Source organism: Mauremys reevesii, linkage group 21 (genome assembly GCF_016161935.1).
Source record: "Mauremys reevesii isolate NIE-2019 linkage group 21, ASM1616193v1, whole genome shotgun sequence".
NCBI lineage: Eukaryota > Metazoa > Chordata > Testudines > Geoemydidae > Mauremys > Mauremys reevesii.
In genome coordinates, this window is record NC_052643.1 from 13383842 (window position 1) to 13396225 (window position 12384).

A 12384-nucleotide genomic window follows, 5' to 3' on the forward strand; every position below is an offset into this window, starting at 1 on the left:
GAACCCCTCAGGCTGCAAACGGAAGGAAATTTGCTTTGCAACTTGGTGAAATCTTTCAGCAGCCAGTACAACGCTGTGAAGAATAACGTCCCTTCACATTTTCTTTTACAGCCGCACACGGCTGGGTTTACTGGGCACCCCGCAGCCTGTACCCGGCACTTCAGACACACGTGCCTGCTCCGATGATATCATAGCAGGAGTCGCTGCCAATGCACATCATAAAGAGCTGTTTCAGTTCATACTGGTTGGAGGAAGTGTGTTACCCTGACAAGGCTCCATTATGTGAGCAGCGCCAGCATAAACTGGCAAGTGTTTTAGTAACCTCTCCAGCGCATCATCAAGGATCTACAACCTATCCTGAAGGATGATCCCTCACTCTCACAACCAACTCTGTCCACGTATCTATTCAAGCGACACCATCATAGGACCTAACCACATCAACCACACCATCAGGGGCTCATTCACCTGCACATCTACCAATGTGATATATGCCATCGTGTGCCAGCAATGCCCCTCTGCCACGTACATTGGCCAAACCAGACAGTCTAAATGCAAAAGAATAAATGGACACAATCTGACATCAGGAATCATAACATTCAAAAGCCAGTAGGAGAACACTTCAATCTCCCTGGTCACTCAATAACAGACCTAAAAGTGGCAATTCTTCAACAAAAAAACTTCAAAAACAGACTCCAACTTCAAACTGCAGAACTGGAATTAATTTGCAAACTGGACACTATCAGATTAGGCCTGAATAAAGACTGGGAGTGGTTGGGTCATTACAAAACCTAAACCTAATTTCCCCAATACTCGTTTTCCCCTACTGTTACTCACACCTCCTTTCAGCTGTCTGAAATGGGCCACTCTCATTACCACTTCAGAAATTATCTTTCCTCCCTTGGTATCCTGCTGTCAATTGAATTGTTTCGTTAGACTGATCTCACCCTTGGTACAGCAACTCACATCTTCTCATGTATTTATACCTGCTCCTGTCTTTTCCACTCCACGCATCTGATGAAGTGGGTTCTAGCCCACGAAAGCTTATGCCCAAATAAATTTGTTAGTCTCCAAGGCAGGAGTCGGCAACCTTTCAGAAGTGGTGTGCCGAGTCTTCATTTACTCACTCTAATTTAAGGTTTCGCGTGCCGGTAATACATTTTAGTGTTTTTAGAAGGTCTCTTTCTATAAGTCTATAATATAGAACTAAACTATTGTTGTATGTAAAGTAAATAAGGTTTTTTAAATGTTTAAAATTTAGTTTAAAATTAAATTAAAATGCAGAGCCCCCCCGGACCGGTGGCCAGGACCCGGGCAGCATGAGTGCCACTGAAAATCAGCTCGTGTGCCGCCTTCAGCACGCGTGCCATAGGTTGCCTACCCCTGCTCTAAGGTGTCACAAGGACTCCTCGTTGTTCTTGTATGTAGTGGTTCCCTGAACTATTCCAAGGCTCACACGGGAGCAGGGTCTCCCCCTTTGGTTCTGCCACTGGGAGGGGAAGCCCAATCAGAGTTGCCAGCAGGGCTGGTGACAGTTTCAGAACCCAGGGAAGCATGGGCTGAGAGCTGATTAAAGTCAGCCTGGAGCAGAAATATTCCCAAGAAGCCTGTTCTCAGATTTTCAGCCCATGGTTTGAATAAGCAGCTCAAATCTGTGTTCCTCTGACTCAAACCCAAATTTCACACCTTTGGAGGGTCACCCATCACTACTTATATGGTAGGAATTACCCAAGCTGTCAAAGTTGCCCAGAAGACAGCCAAGCTAATGCTTTACACATGCAGCACATGGAACAGGATCACTTGACTCAGGCGTGGTTTTCACACCGTGGTTTTCGCTGCCGTGTTGTGCCTAACACAGGGTGTAACTGTTGCTATCTTTCATCCATTTCAATTTGATATTCATGGCCATATCGGACTAAATGCACCTGATCTTGCCTGACCTTAGAAGCTAAACCATCCCCGGCCTGGCTAGTATTTGAATAGGAGACCACCTGGGAATCTTGAGTGCGGTAGGCAGCCATTCAATTTGATACTCGTTACCAAAGGGCTTTACTCCATATATGGATAGCAACTGGTTTCCAGTTTGATTGGTGGGAGTGTGTCTCCATTTAGATACATGTGGCTGTTGTCAATGTGGTAGTGAGAATCTGGTACCAATGGAGCGATTGCTAGTGCATCCAGACCCCTGCGGACTGCGGAGTTATTTTCACCATAGCGTTTAGACCTGCTGTGAACAGGAGTGGACGCTCCAGTGGTTAAAAAGCCAGTGGCCAGCACGTTCTGTCTACACTGGCTCTACCCCATTGCCATGTAGTCCACTGACATAATGGGCCTGATTCTCAGCTGCTATAAATCAATGCATCTCCAGTGAAGTCAAGGGAACTACATCGATCATCACCAGCTGAGGATCGGCCCCAGCATTTGACAGGTATCTTAAGCTCATGCTGTTTGAATGCAGGAGCTATTATTTCACAACCAGAAACCACTGGGAAACACACAAATCTGGACTCGAGATTCTCGCTACCACACTGACAACAGCCACATGTATCTAAAAGGGGAGAGCCTCCCAGTCCCTCTGAAGTTCGCCCATCACCATTATGAGCTGCCAGTTCTGCAGCAGATTCAGCCCATCCCAGCTGTTTAAGTCACAATGCTGCGGTGTCTTGCACTTCTGGGAAGAGAGCAGGCCATCTGTGTGAGGCTTATACACTGCTTTGACTGACGGGGAACAAAATACAGCCCCTTTATATCTCTTTGGAGAGCACCGGTATTCCTACCTGAGATCCGAACCACGGTTTCAGTTCAAACCAGGTAGCTCTGTAACGACATTAATCCAAACGCTAAAACTACCAGACTGAATGAGAGCCAATATTCTGCTCAACAGTCTAGTTTGCTCTCTGTATCCAAGCACACACAACCCAAGCACGGAGGGGGAGGGGGTGCGTGCGTGTAATTCGTTTCATATTCCAGTTTTCTGAACTCCTTCCTGAGCGATGGCTGAATCCCAGTTTCAAACATCCATCACGTTGTCTTCACTGGATAGCTCCAGCCTCTGTAATACTTAGCATGGATTCCTCTGGCAGCCTCCTGCTGGTTTTCAACCATAATAGGGAGCCGAAGGAAGAATCCTTGAAACCTCTTGATTTATCTGAGTAGGATAAAGGTCAAAGCTTGCCCCTCCACAGGCTTTCAGCTGCTACCATAGCTACACATACTTGTACACGTGTGTGTGCATACGCACATAGGCATATTTATATTTCTAGAACAGTAGAAATTCATAATAAGGTTTCCAGAATGGAATATTATGTGCTGGTGCTCCCCCTACAGACAAATATAGGGAACTTTCTTTCATCTGTTCCTCCCCAACAAGAGCAGGAGCAGGTTAACCCAAGGGATGAAGGGCTGTATTAGGGTAGAAAACCTGATCTGTGATTGAGTGAGCTAGGACATGTTGATTTTAGTATTGGTGGAGGATTACACAGAGAGAATGAGAGGGTGAATGTGTGTGTCTGTGTGTCCTTATAGTGTCTGGCACTGAAACAGCATGAGACTTCCACCATGCTTTAGGACAGTGAGTTTCAGCCCTGGGTCCGCAGACTATGTCTAAGATTTCCAAAGGGGTCCACACCTCTCTGAAATTTTTTTTAGGGGTCTGCAAATAAAAAAAGGCTGAAAACCACTGCTTTAGGATAACCATGATTTAACCATGCGACCCCACCTAGAAAAAATATATATACTACTAAGAGCAGGGCACAAATGTCTTGTCCCCAGCCTTTAATTATATAGGAACATACTGGGGCTTATTTGTAAACACCATTGCAAATTACACAGTACTTCCATAAACCTGCAGATTAGGCTGCCACTATGTTTAGTAGACGTAAAGATGATGACTCTATGCACTGAACTATGATTTAGAGGGCAGATATAATCAGACTTCTACTTAGTGAAGAGATGGAATTCACTGCAGAGACCTCCAGCTGGAACACGGCGACTGCCCTGTAACGAAACAATCCAGCTCTTCTAGGTGAAGAATTGTATGAGGTCTGTGCCATGGAACTTCAAGTGTTTCAGAATTCTCTTTCCTAGCAGCTGACTCGGTGTTAAAGAACAGGGTGACATATCAAGAGGTGGCTTTAACGCTATGGGGCTAATCCCAGGATATGACACGTCCCTCCCTCCACTCTTGAGCTACCAGCCATGACTGCAGTGAACTGCTTTGTGTTCCACAGGCTTACAGAGTGACTAGTGCAATGACAGACATTGCTCTCCTCTCCTACCCAAAGACGGAAGAGCTTTGAATGTTATGTTCTTACCTGTGGCATGCTCAGTAGATTCCAACCCACAAAGCCCTGAACCCAACTCTGCACCCCCTGAAATAGTAAGGTGGGGGCAGAGGGGGAATTGGTTAAGATGGCCATGGGTGTTTGATGTACATGGCCAGTCTCTGTATGTTCACCTCCGAGGTACAAAAAGAGGATGAGTACAACCATGTTTGTGGCACCACTATCAATATTCAACAGATTATCACAGGGAAAGTCAGGGACACACGCACCTCACACCTGGTGCCACATTCCAATCACTCACACACCCATTAGGCTGGAAGCTGGGATGGCATGTCAGTGCTTCTGGAATAAAAGCAAGAGTCACAGGATTCTGTCTGCTCAGGCTGCAAGAGCAGAGAACATCACAGCAGCACAGCCGTGTTAAATGAGGCATAGGCGGTGGCTAGTCTTTTGGGACAGGATTTTGCTTGTAATTTTGAAGACCCCCCTCCCAAAGATACCACAGCAACCAGCACCCTAGAAACACGCAGACAGATTTTTCTGACAGGAGGGCAATCAGCGAGAGGCCTAAGAGCCAGTCCCAAAAGCAGCAGGAATGGGAGCGACAGAGCTGTGAACACAGCCCCTAAGAATGAGCATGAAGGGAAATAAAAACCCAGGGGCCTCACTCCAAATGAGCTAATACTTTAGGCACCTGCTCAGAGAGAGGAGGCCAGACTGAAAGGACCTGACAGCAAGGCACTTTTGTGCAGTTACACTGTAAAACGTTCAGACTTTTTAGCAACCCCTGGATGCCTGCTGAATATTAACCACGCCCCTGAAGGCTAGAGCCAGCATTACATACAGGGACTTTTTAAGGCAGAGGGTTAAGCGCTCCCCTTATTGGAGCCCTGAGGGAATAGGCTGAAAAAAGCCCTGTTTGAGCGGGTTAAAAAGCACTGCAGCTGTAGCCCTCTTTAAAGCTTTACGAGGAGGCAAGGGGTTGTTTTTAAAGCCCTGATCAAAGCCACCTGCTAATAACAGACTTGAGCCTATAGTCTGGAAAGCCAGCCTTAGCAATGTTCTAGTCCTGCGTGTGTCTCAGGGGTCACATCAATTGAATACACCTCCCATTATAGCAATATGTTTCTGTCAAGAATAAGGATTTTTACACACACCCCAATTCTTTAAAATACAAGAACTAGAAAATTATCCAGCAGGCTCCTATTACAACTCCCAAAGCATTTTAGGAGGCCTTGAGTCTACTGCCATCTACTGACAGGAAGAAGAGTAGCAGGTGTCTTTTGGTTGCATTGGCAGATGACTTAAAGAAGGATACAACAGAAATTACCATCCTAATCAGACCACGGTCCATCTAATCCAATATCCAGTTTCTGAATGTGGCCAGCGCCAGATACTTCAGAACAAAGTGCACAGAACCCCATAAATGTTCACTGCAAAGTAACTTGGCCACATGAGACATTTCTTCCAAATTCCCATCAGCTAGTCTAAATATTACCTTGTAGCAATGAGTTCCACAGGCCAATGTAGTTAAGTATATACTTTTATCCGCTTTTAATTTTGTTGCCTTTTGGTTTAATCAGGTGTCCCCTTATTCTTGGATTATGAAAGAATGAACAGGAGTACCCAATTTATCACCTATGCACCATTTATTATTTTGTATACCTCTAACATAACCCCTCCAAACTCAAAAGACTTAGTCTTTCCCCCTCTCTTCATAGGACATCACCTCTAATTGTTTTCATCATCTGTCTCTGGTGGGATATTGTATTTCACCTCTCAGATGGAAAGACAGAAGGAAAGTGACTTGCCCCAGCACCCCAGTGCAAGTCAAAGCAGGGCCAAAAACAGAAGCCAGGACTCTGGACCCCCACTAAAAATGGCTTAGACAATACAAATAAAGATCTTTAGTTGCTTCTTCTCTTCAGAACGGCTGCTGGATGCCTTCGTGTGAAGAAGCTACTCACTGAGCCTGCTGGTTAATGCAACTTCCACTCCTGCCCCAACTCTGCTACAGCCTGTGAACAGCATTATTTCTGTCTTGAGAAGCAAGCAGCAGGCATCCTGTAGCAGGATGTATGATGAGAATGAGACACTATTTTACAACCAACAGGGAGCTTCTCCTGCAGGAACATTTGAGATGTGCTGGTCACATGACCCTGTCTTCTGCACCAGTATGAGGTGCAATCCCCCTCACACTCAGAGGCCATTGGTGCAGCAGGGACTGCTTCCCTCTCGCCATACTAAGACTATTGTATCACACTTGTGATGCTGTCGTTCCATCTCCACCAAGGTAACAAAGCCCATCACATTCACACCCCCACTTGGGACTGGATACCATATACTTGGGTGGTTACATTTCAAGGACTTATTACCAATACAAAAAGGCCCTGATCTAGGATGAAGGTATGTGCAGGATCACTTCTGCCTTATGCCTTGCACTAAGAGAAATGAGAACAGCTGGATCGGCCTGGATCTCTGACCCTCACAGCAAATTGGTCCCAAACCAGCTCTGACTGAAACTCCATGAGAATATTCCTCAGAACTGGCAAGTCCTGTGGGTTGGGTCATTTTATTCAGAACCTTACTTGCTCTATTTCTCTCTTCTCCATGCAGCTAGACAGAGGGGCTGGCGCTGGGAGACAGAGGTCTGACTTGAGCTAATGAACCCACTAATTGATTTTTAACTCAGGTCATTTTTAGTTACTATGCCCGCATGCTTGATTTTATTTTATTTTTTAATTATTTTATTTTTGGCATTTTATTATTTCAATACCAGTGTTGCACAGGGCTCGGAATGATCTCCTCACCAAGATTTTAAACATTCACACCCCTCTGGTCTCATCATTCAGGACAAAGTTAAAAGAACTTTGACTTATTTTAAATACCCTTTAATTACAATTAAATGGCAAAACACAGTTGAGGTGTTCCAGTCATTTAGTTCTCACAAATATCTTGGGAAGCTGCCAGCCCTCAGAAGGTTTTTTCAACCCAGCTCTTCTCCAGATGTGTTTCAGATCTTTCTCAAACTTGGCCTGGAAAGAAAAAGGGACAACTGTGAGCTCTCTTGGAAGTGACACGTTCAAACCAAGACACCCCACTACATAAGAAGTATCCTAAAGAGAAGCTGGGTGTTATCTGTATAAAGGAAGCAGTACGTTACCTAGGCAGCCTGTCCTGCTTCTCATAGTGTACTGTAGTTCTTATTGCAGAAAATGCATTTCAAATGCCGTATAACTGCATTTTAGAAATGCCCCATTAGAAATACTGAAAACAGAGACATATTTAAGGAGTTCAAATGTTAAGAAAAAAAAAAAACAGTATCCAGCAGGGATCAAGAAAGGAAAGGGGACCTTTAACCCAGACTCTTTAAACTTGAAGGGGTTAACTGGGACTAACAAGACACAAACACCTGCTAAGGACATGTGTGGTGGGAGAAAGACTAGAACGGGGATGAAACAATTTGAAGTATGGAAGACCTGTGGGCTGTGGAAAGGCAGAGTAAGTAGCCCATTCAACCAGTGGAGTTGCATCTGCCTCTGCCAGTCAATGTGGACCCATGTCCTTCCTGCCCCCCTCCCCCATCCCCCCATTCTAGAAAGTAAAATGCTTCTAGACAGGAGTGCAGTGTGATATTTTCTCCTTAGTACATCAGCTGAGGATGCTGGCAAGACAGGTAGAAAATGGTTATTACACCAACTATCCAAACATCTTGGGCACGTGTACTACTCATTGGTGCATATGTCGACAGATTATCTTTATATACTGCAAAAGTCGTAACCATTCTTCTTTTCAAATTATTTGAAGGTCAAGATAGATCACCATGCATAGTGATGTATCATTCAAAGTTTAATACATCTCTTTACAGCTACAGAAATATTAAATAATTGGTCAAGGACATCCAGGTCAAAAAAACAAGCCAAAAAGTTCAGAGGGTTCCGAAACCTGCATGATCTGCAAAGCCACCAGCCCAATGCACTGGAATTGTTCCAATCAGATTGCTGCCGTTTTTCACAAGTCAATTCTAGATCAAAAGCACCACATAAACTGCTAGCCATATCTAAAAAAAGTGCCAGCCACTTTTTGAAAATATGCTTCTGTTGATTTGCTGGACTGTTTAACCCAATCTCACCTGACGTTTTTTCCTGCGACCATCTAGTATCTTCCTCCTCAAAAAACGTGTTCGTTTGAGCAGCTTTTTGTACTTATGCCTATTCATTTTCCTCCTGCGGATCTTCAACACATTCTTACACTCAACCTTGTTAGTGCTGACTTCTCCGTCCTCTTCTTCCACATCAGCTCCCCATTCACATGGGGGACAGTCATACTGTTGGGTAGGTTCATAACTAAGCTTTTCATGAACATTGATGATCTCCACTTTAGGGAGGGAGTATCTAACAGTCAGCCAGCTTTCTAAAGGGCTGATGGACATTTTTCTGGGGACCAGCATTTCTTCCAGTTCAGGGTCCAGTGCATACCAGCGCTGAGGTTGGGCTCCATTCTTATCAGAGGGTTGTGTGCTGTAATTTGCAGATGTAGGACCAGAGCACAGAACAGAAGACACTGATCTTGGCAAAAAATGTCCTTAAAGAAACAAGAGTTTTGTTTAAGAGTTAAACTTCTTGAAGAACACATTACATGAATGTCTAGTTTTAAAATAGCTAAATATTAAAATTATGCCCAAAAAGCTACTTTAAAAGTTATTTAGGTTGCAAACTCAACCATTTGGAAGTTAGGAAATGCCAAATTTACTCTCGCCTGTCCAACCGTAATTCCACCCCTTGTGCATCCATTCTGTTCGCGGAAAGAGGTAGGGGTCATGTGGAAAAAATAGTATGCAATCACGTAATTAAAGACTGTATCAATGCATACACACAAGGGGTCAAATTAAAGTTGCATTGGGAGGCATAAAAGTGGCATTTCTTAACTTCTGAGTGGGTGAGTTCGCAAGAGAAAGTAATTTAGGTTAATAGTTTTTTGGATGCAATTTTCTAATTTGTTTGTTCAAAGAAAAAAAGACAAATTCTATTGTGTACAACTATAACAACCCACAAATCGTGCACCACCGGCAGGCCAGGTTTGAACCCTGAACCTTCAGAATTGCAGTACAGACTTCTACTACGGTGGCCTGCAGCAGCAGTGGGTTATCATCTCTGGGAAGATATGGTCATGTGGGTCTGGTTGAGGGGAGGCCAATCCAGCTCTTTTCCCCTCTCCTTCCCCAGGAGATGGAAGGCTCCTGCATCTCATGGTTTCCCCAGAGGGAAAGACTGGAATGCTGGGGCCAAGTGCACTAGGGGGTAGGGGGTGGGTTGTGGGAAGATCCCAGCCTAGCTCTGTCTCTCTCCCTCACTCACTCAGGAGTTGGAGGAGCTCCTAGTGGTGCACCCAAGAGAGGGGGCAGATGATAAGACAGGTCCATGGCACGTGTTTGGCTAGGGAGGAATGAGAAGGGGAAAACCTAACTTAAATATACCATAGTGGTATAACTACAGTATATAGTTACTGATGTTGCTTTTGTGGGCCCATAGTTAAAATACACACAGGAAATTTCAAATAATTATTTGGACCACTATGTTCAAAAACAGTTTAACACTAAAGAATGAAGCGGTTAAACTGTAATTTACCCATTAGTTGAACTAATGTAAAATGTGCACGTTACCTTAAGGAGAAGGGTACAATTCAACCAGCTAAAATTAAGCTAAAGAAGTTACCCCTGCATGTAGAGTAGGAAAAAAAGTCAGATATAAAAAGACCCTACGAACCTGAACAAAATCTCAAGATTCAACCTTTCCGCTCCAAAATACATTCATTCCCCTTATGATCACATATAAAATTAAGGCAAAACCTCACAATAGTGTCAATACATGCCAGGCAGCAGGATTAGTGACCTACTGTTCTTCAGCACAAATGACTCATTCTCCTGACTTGTAATGCTTGCTGGCAAAAGAAACTCTGGAAGTCTAATTACCCCTGAAAACTTCAAATTCGGTTTTGCACTATGAGTTCTAACACAGACGAACTGGTGTGTGTGTGTGTGTGTGTTAGTTTCACAGTTCTGTTTACCTGCAAATCGTGAGGCCTTCGCTAACTGAGATGTTAGCCGTGATATCAACATATTTGTTATTGATTTCTTCCCTCTGTCAGAACCAGTAACGACTGCCAACATAAGAACCGTCATTCAGTGAACTACACAAAGCTGGAAGGAACTCAGCCAGGCACCAACCGTGATCAACCCCAACCGCTCCCCCGCCCCAGCCCCCCCCGCCCATCGACCCCAACCGCTCCCCGCCCCAGCCCCCGCCCATCGACCCCAACCGCTCCCCCGCCCCAGCCCCCCCCGCCCATCGACCCCAACCGCTCCCCCGCCCCCCCCTCACTCATCAACCCCAGCCGCCCCCCTCACCCATCGACCCCAACCGCTCCCCCGCCCCAGCCGCCCCTCACCCATCGACCCCAACCGCTCCCCGCCCATCGACCCCAACCGCTCCCGCCCATCGACCCCAACCGCTCCCCAGCCCCCTCCCGGCCATCGACCCCAACCGCTCCCGCCCCAGACCCCACCACCCATCGACCCCAACCGCTGCCCGGCCCCAAGATCCGTTACTACAGGGACCCGGGGAATGAGCCCCGCCGCCCCCAGCCCAGCCCAGCCCAGCCCAGCGGGGAGGGCCCGAGCCCGCACTCACCATCCCGGGCCCGCCGCCGGGCCCCGCACAAACCCCGGCTTCCGGAAATTCCGGCGACGCTCCGGCCCGCCCGGCCCCGCGCCCCAGCGCCCGCGTTCCGGCCCCAGCGGCCGGTGCAGCAGCATAAACTGTCCCCCCGCCCGCGATTGCGCCCTAGGTTGTACTGCGCATGCTCGGTACGGGATGGCCGCTGTCCCCGGAGCGAGCGCGGCCGGGGGGGGGGCTTTGCACGGGGCGAACCGGGGGCGACGCACGTGGGCCAGGCACGCGGCCAGGCTGGCACCCCCGAGAGCCGGCGGACAGACAGGAGCCAGCAGAGAGCCGCAGGCAGACACACACACACACACAGAGACACACACACAAGCGTGACCCCCCCCTCACACACACACACACACACACACACACATATGTTGGTGTCACTAGGCATAACCCCAGGTAACTCAGGAGGGTGGAAGACCACGAGTGTCAATGAAGCCTTCTTGCACTAGGCCTGAATGAACCAAAGTCACTCCATGTCGAACCAAAGCCCTTCCATGTTTGAACTTTAATCGACCTAACGAGCCAGCAACAGAGAATGGAATGTGTAACAGCTAGTTATCAGGTGCAACCCCACTCACACTGGTACCAGGAAATAACAATGAGGCCTGTATGCCTCTGGCTAAGGGGCAAGATAACAGATCAAAGGGAATAAGACAGGATAAGGGTTCAAAAAGAGTTACTAGACTGTTAGATGCCAAGCATGACTTAACCACTTCATGTAATTGCTACTGCTCAGTGTAATTGCTGGGGGGGGGGGGGAAGGCGGAGGGGGGAAAGGAAGAGCTTAGCTAAAGTTATGTATAAAAAGAGAAAAGCTGCTTGTAGCTGTGTGCTTGATTTGAGACGTGCCTGTCTCCTTGCATCGCTTTGAGATCTCAAATAAACTTTGTCTGCTTCTCCGCCTTGGTGTGTTCATTGGCACGAAGCACACCGGGCAACAAACCCCACTGTTGCTGTCCTCGGGCACTCTGTGCCGGCAACACACACACACAAGCCCCAGACAGTTAACACATACACACACATACACACAAGGGTGAACCCCAGACACACACACACACGAGCCCCAGACAGTAACACACGGGTGAGTCCCCCACACACATGCACACATGGGTGAGTGCCCTAGAGAGATGCATGAACGTAGATGTAGGCACATATAGGCACACACACAGGTGACTCCCAGACACACACAGACACATTCCATGCATTTATACACACACATGCAGGTGAGCAGTAAAGAGCCACATGAACACACACAGCTGAGCCCCAGACATACACATGAGAACACAGAGATGTGCATGTTGCACACACATGTTTGAAACCCAAATGTTGAATCAGTGAAAGCACATGTTGGCCTGCATGTCTGTAATTACCTAGGT

At 46.7% G+C, this 12384-nt stretch overlaps 1 protein-coding gene across 1 annotated transcript; it reads right to left on the reverse strand.

Annotated features, from left to right (window-relative positions):
• Positions 1-7155: 7155 nt before the first annotated feature.
• On the reverse strand, positions 7156-11115 carry AURKAIP1 (aurora kinase A interacting protein 1). Its single transcript, XM_039508633.1, has 4 exons — positions 10970-11115; positions 10347-10439; positions 8413-8864; positions 7156-7315 (listed from the first exon to the last, which is right to left on the reverse strand). Exons 2-4 carry the CDS (start codon positions 10396-10398, stop codon positions 7214-7216), a joined length of 606 nt encoding a protein of 201 aa, XP_039364567.1. The 5' UTR covers positions 10399-10439; positions 10970-11115; the 3' UTR covers positions 7156-7213.
• Between the last annotated feature and the right edge of the window lie 1269 nt (positions 11116-12384).

Excerpts from the sequence above, each read along its gene's own strand:
- AURKAIP1 (XM_039508633.1), bottom strand. The coding sequence starts at position 10,398 with ATGTTGATATCACGGCTAACATCTCAGTTAGCGAAGGCCTCACGATTT. Across the intron at positions 8,865-10,346 it reads GAAGGCCTCACGATTTGCAG|GACATTTTTTGCCAAGATCA; the intron begins GTAAACAGAACT and ends TGTTTCTTTAAG. Across the intron at positions 7,316-8,412 it reads GTCGCAGGAAAAAACGTCAG|GCCAAGTTTGAGAAAGATCT; the intron begins GTGAGATTGGGT and ends TTTTCTTTCCAG.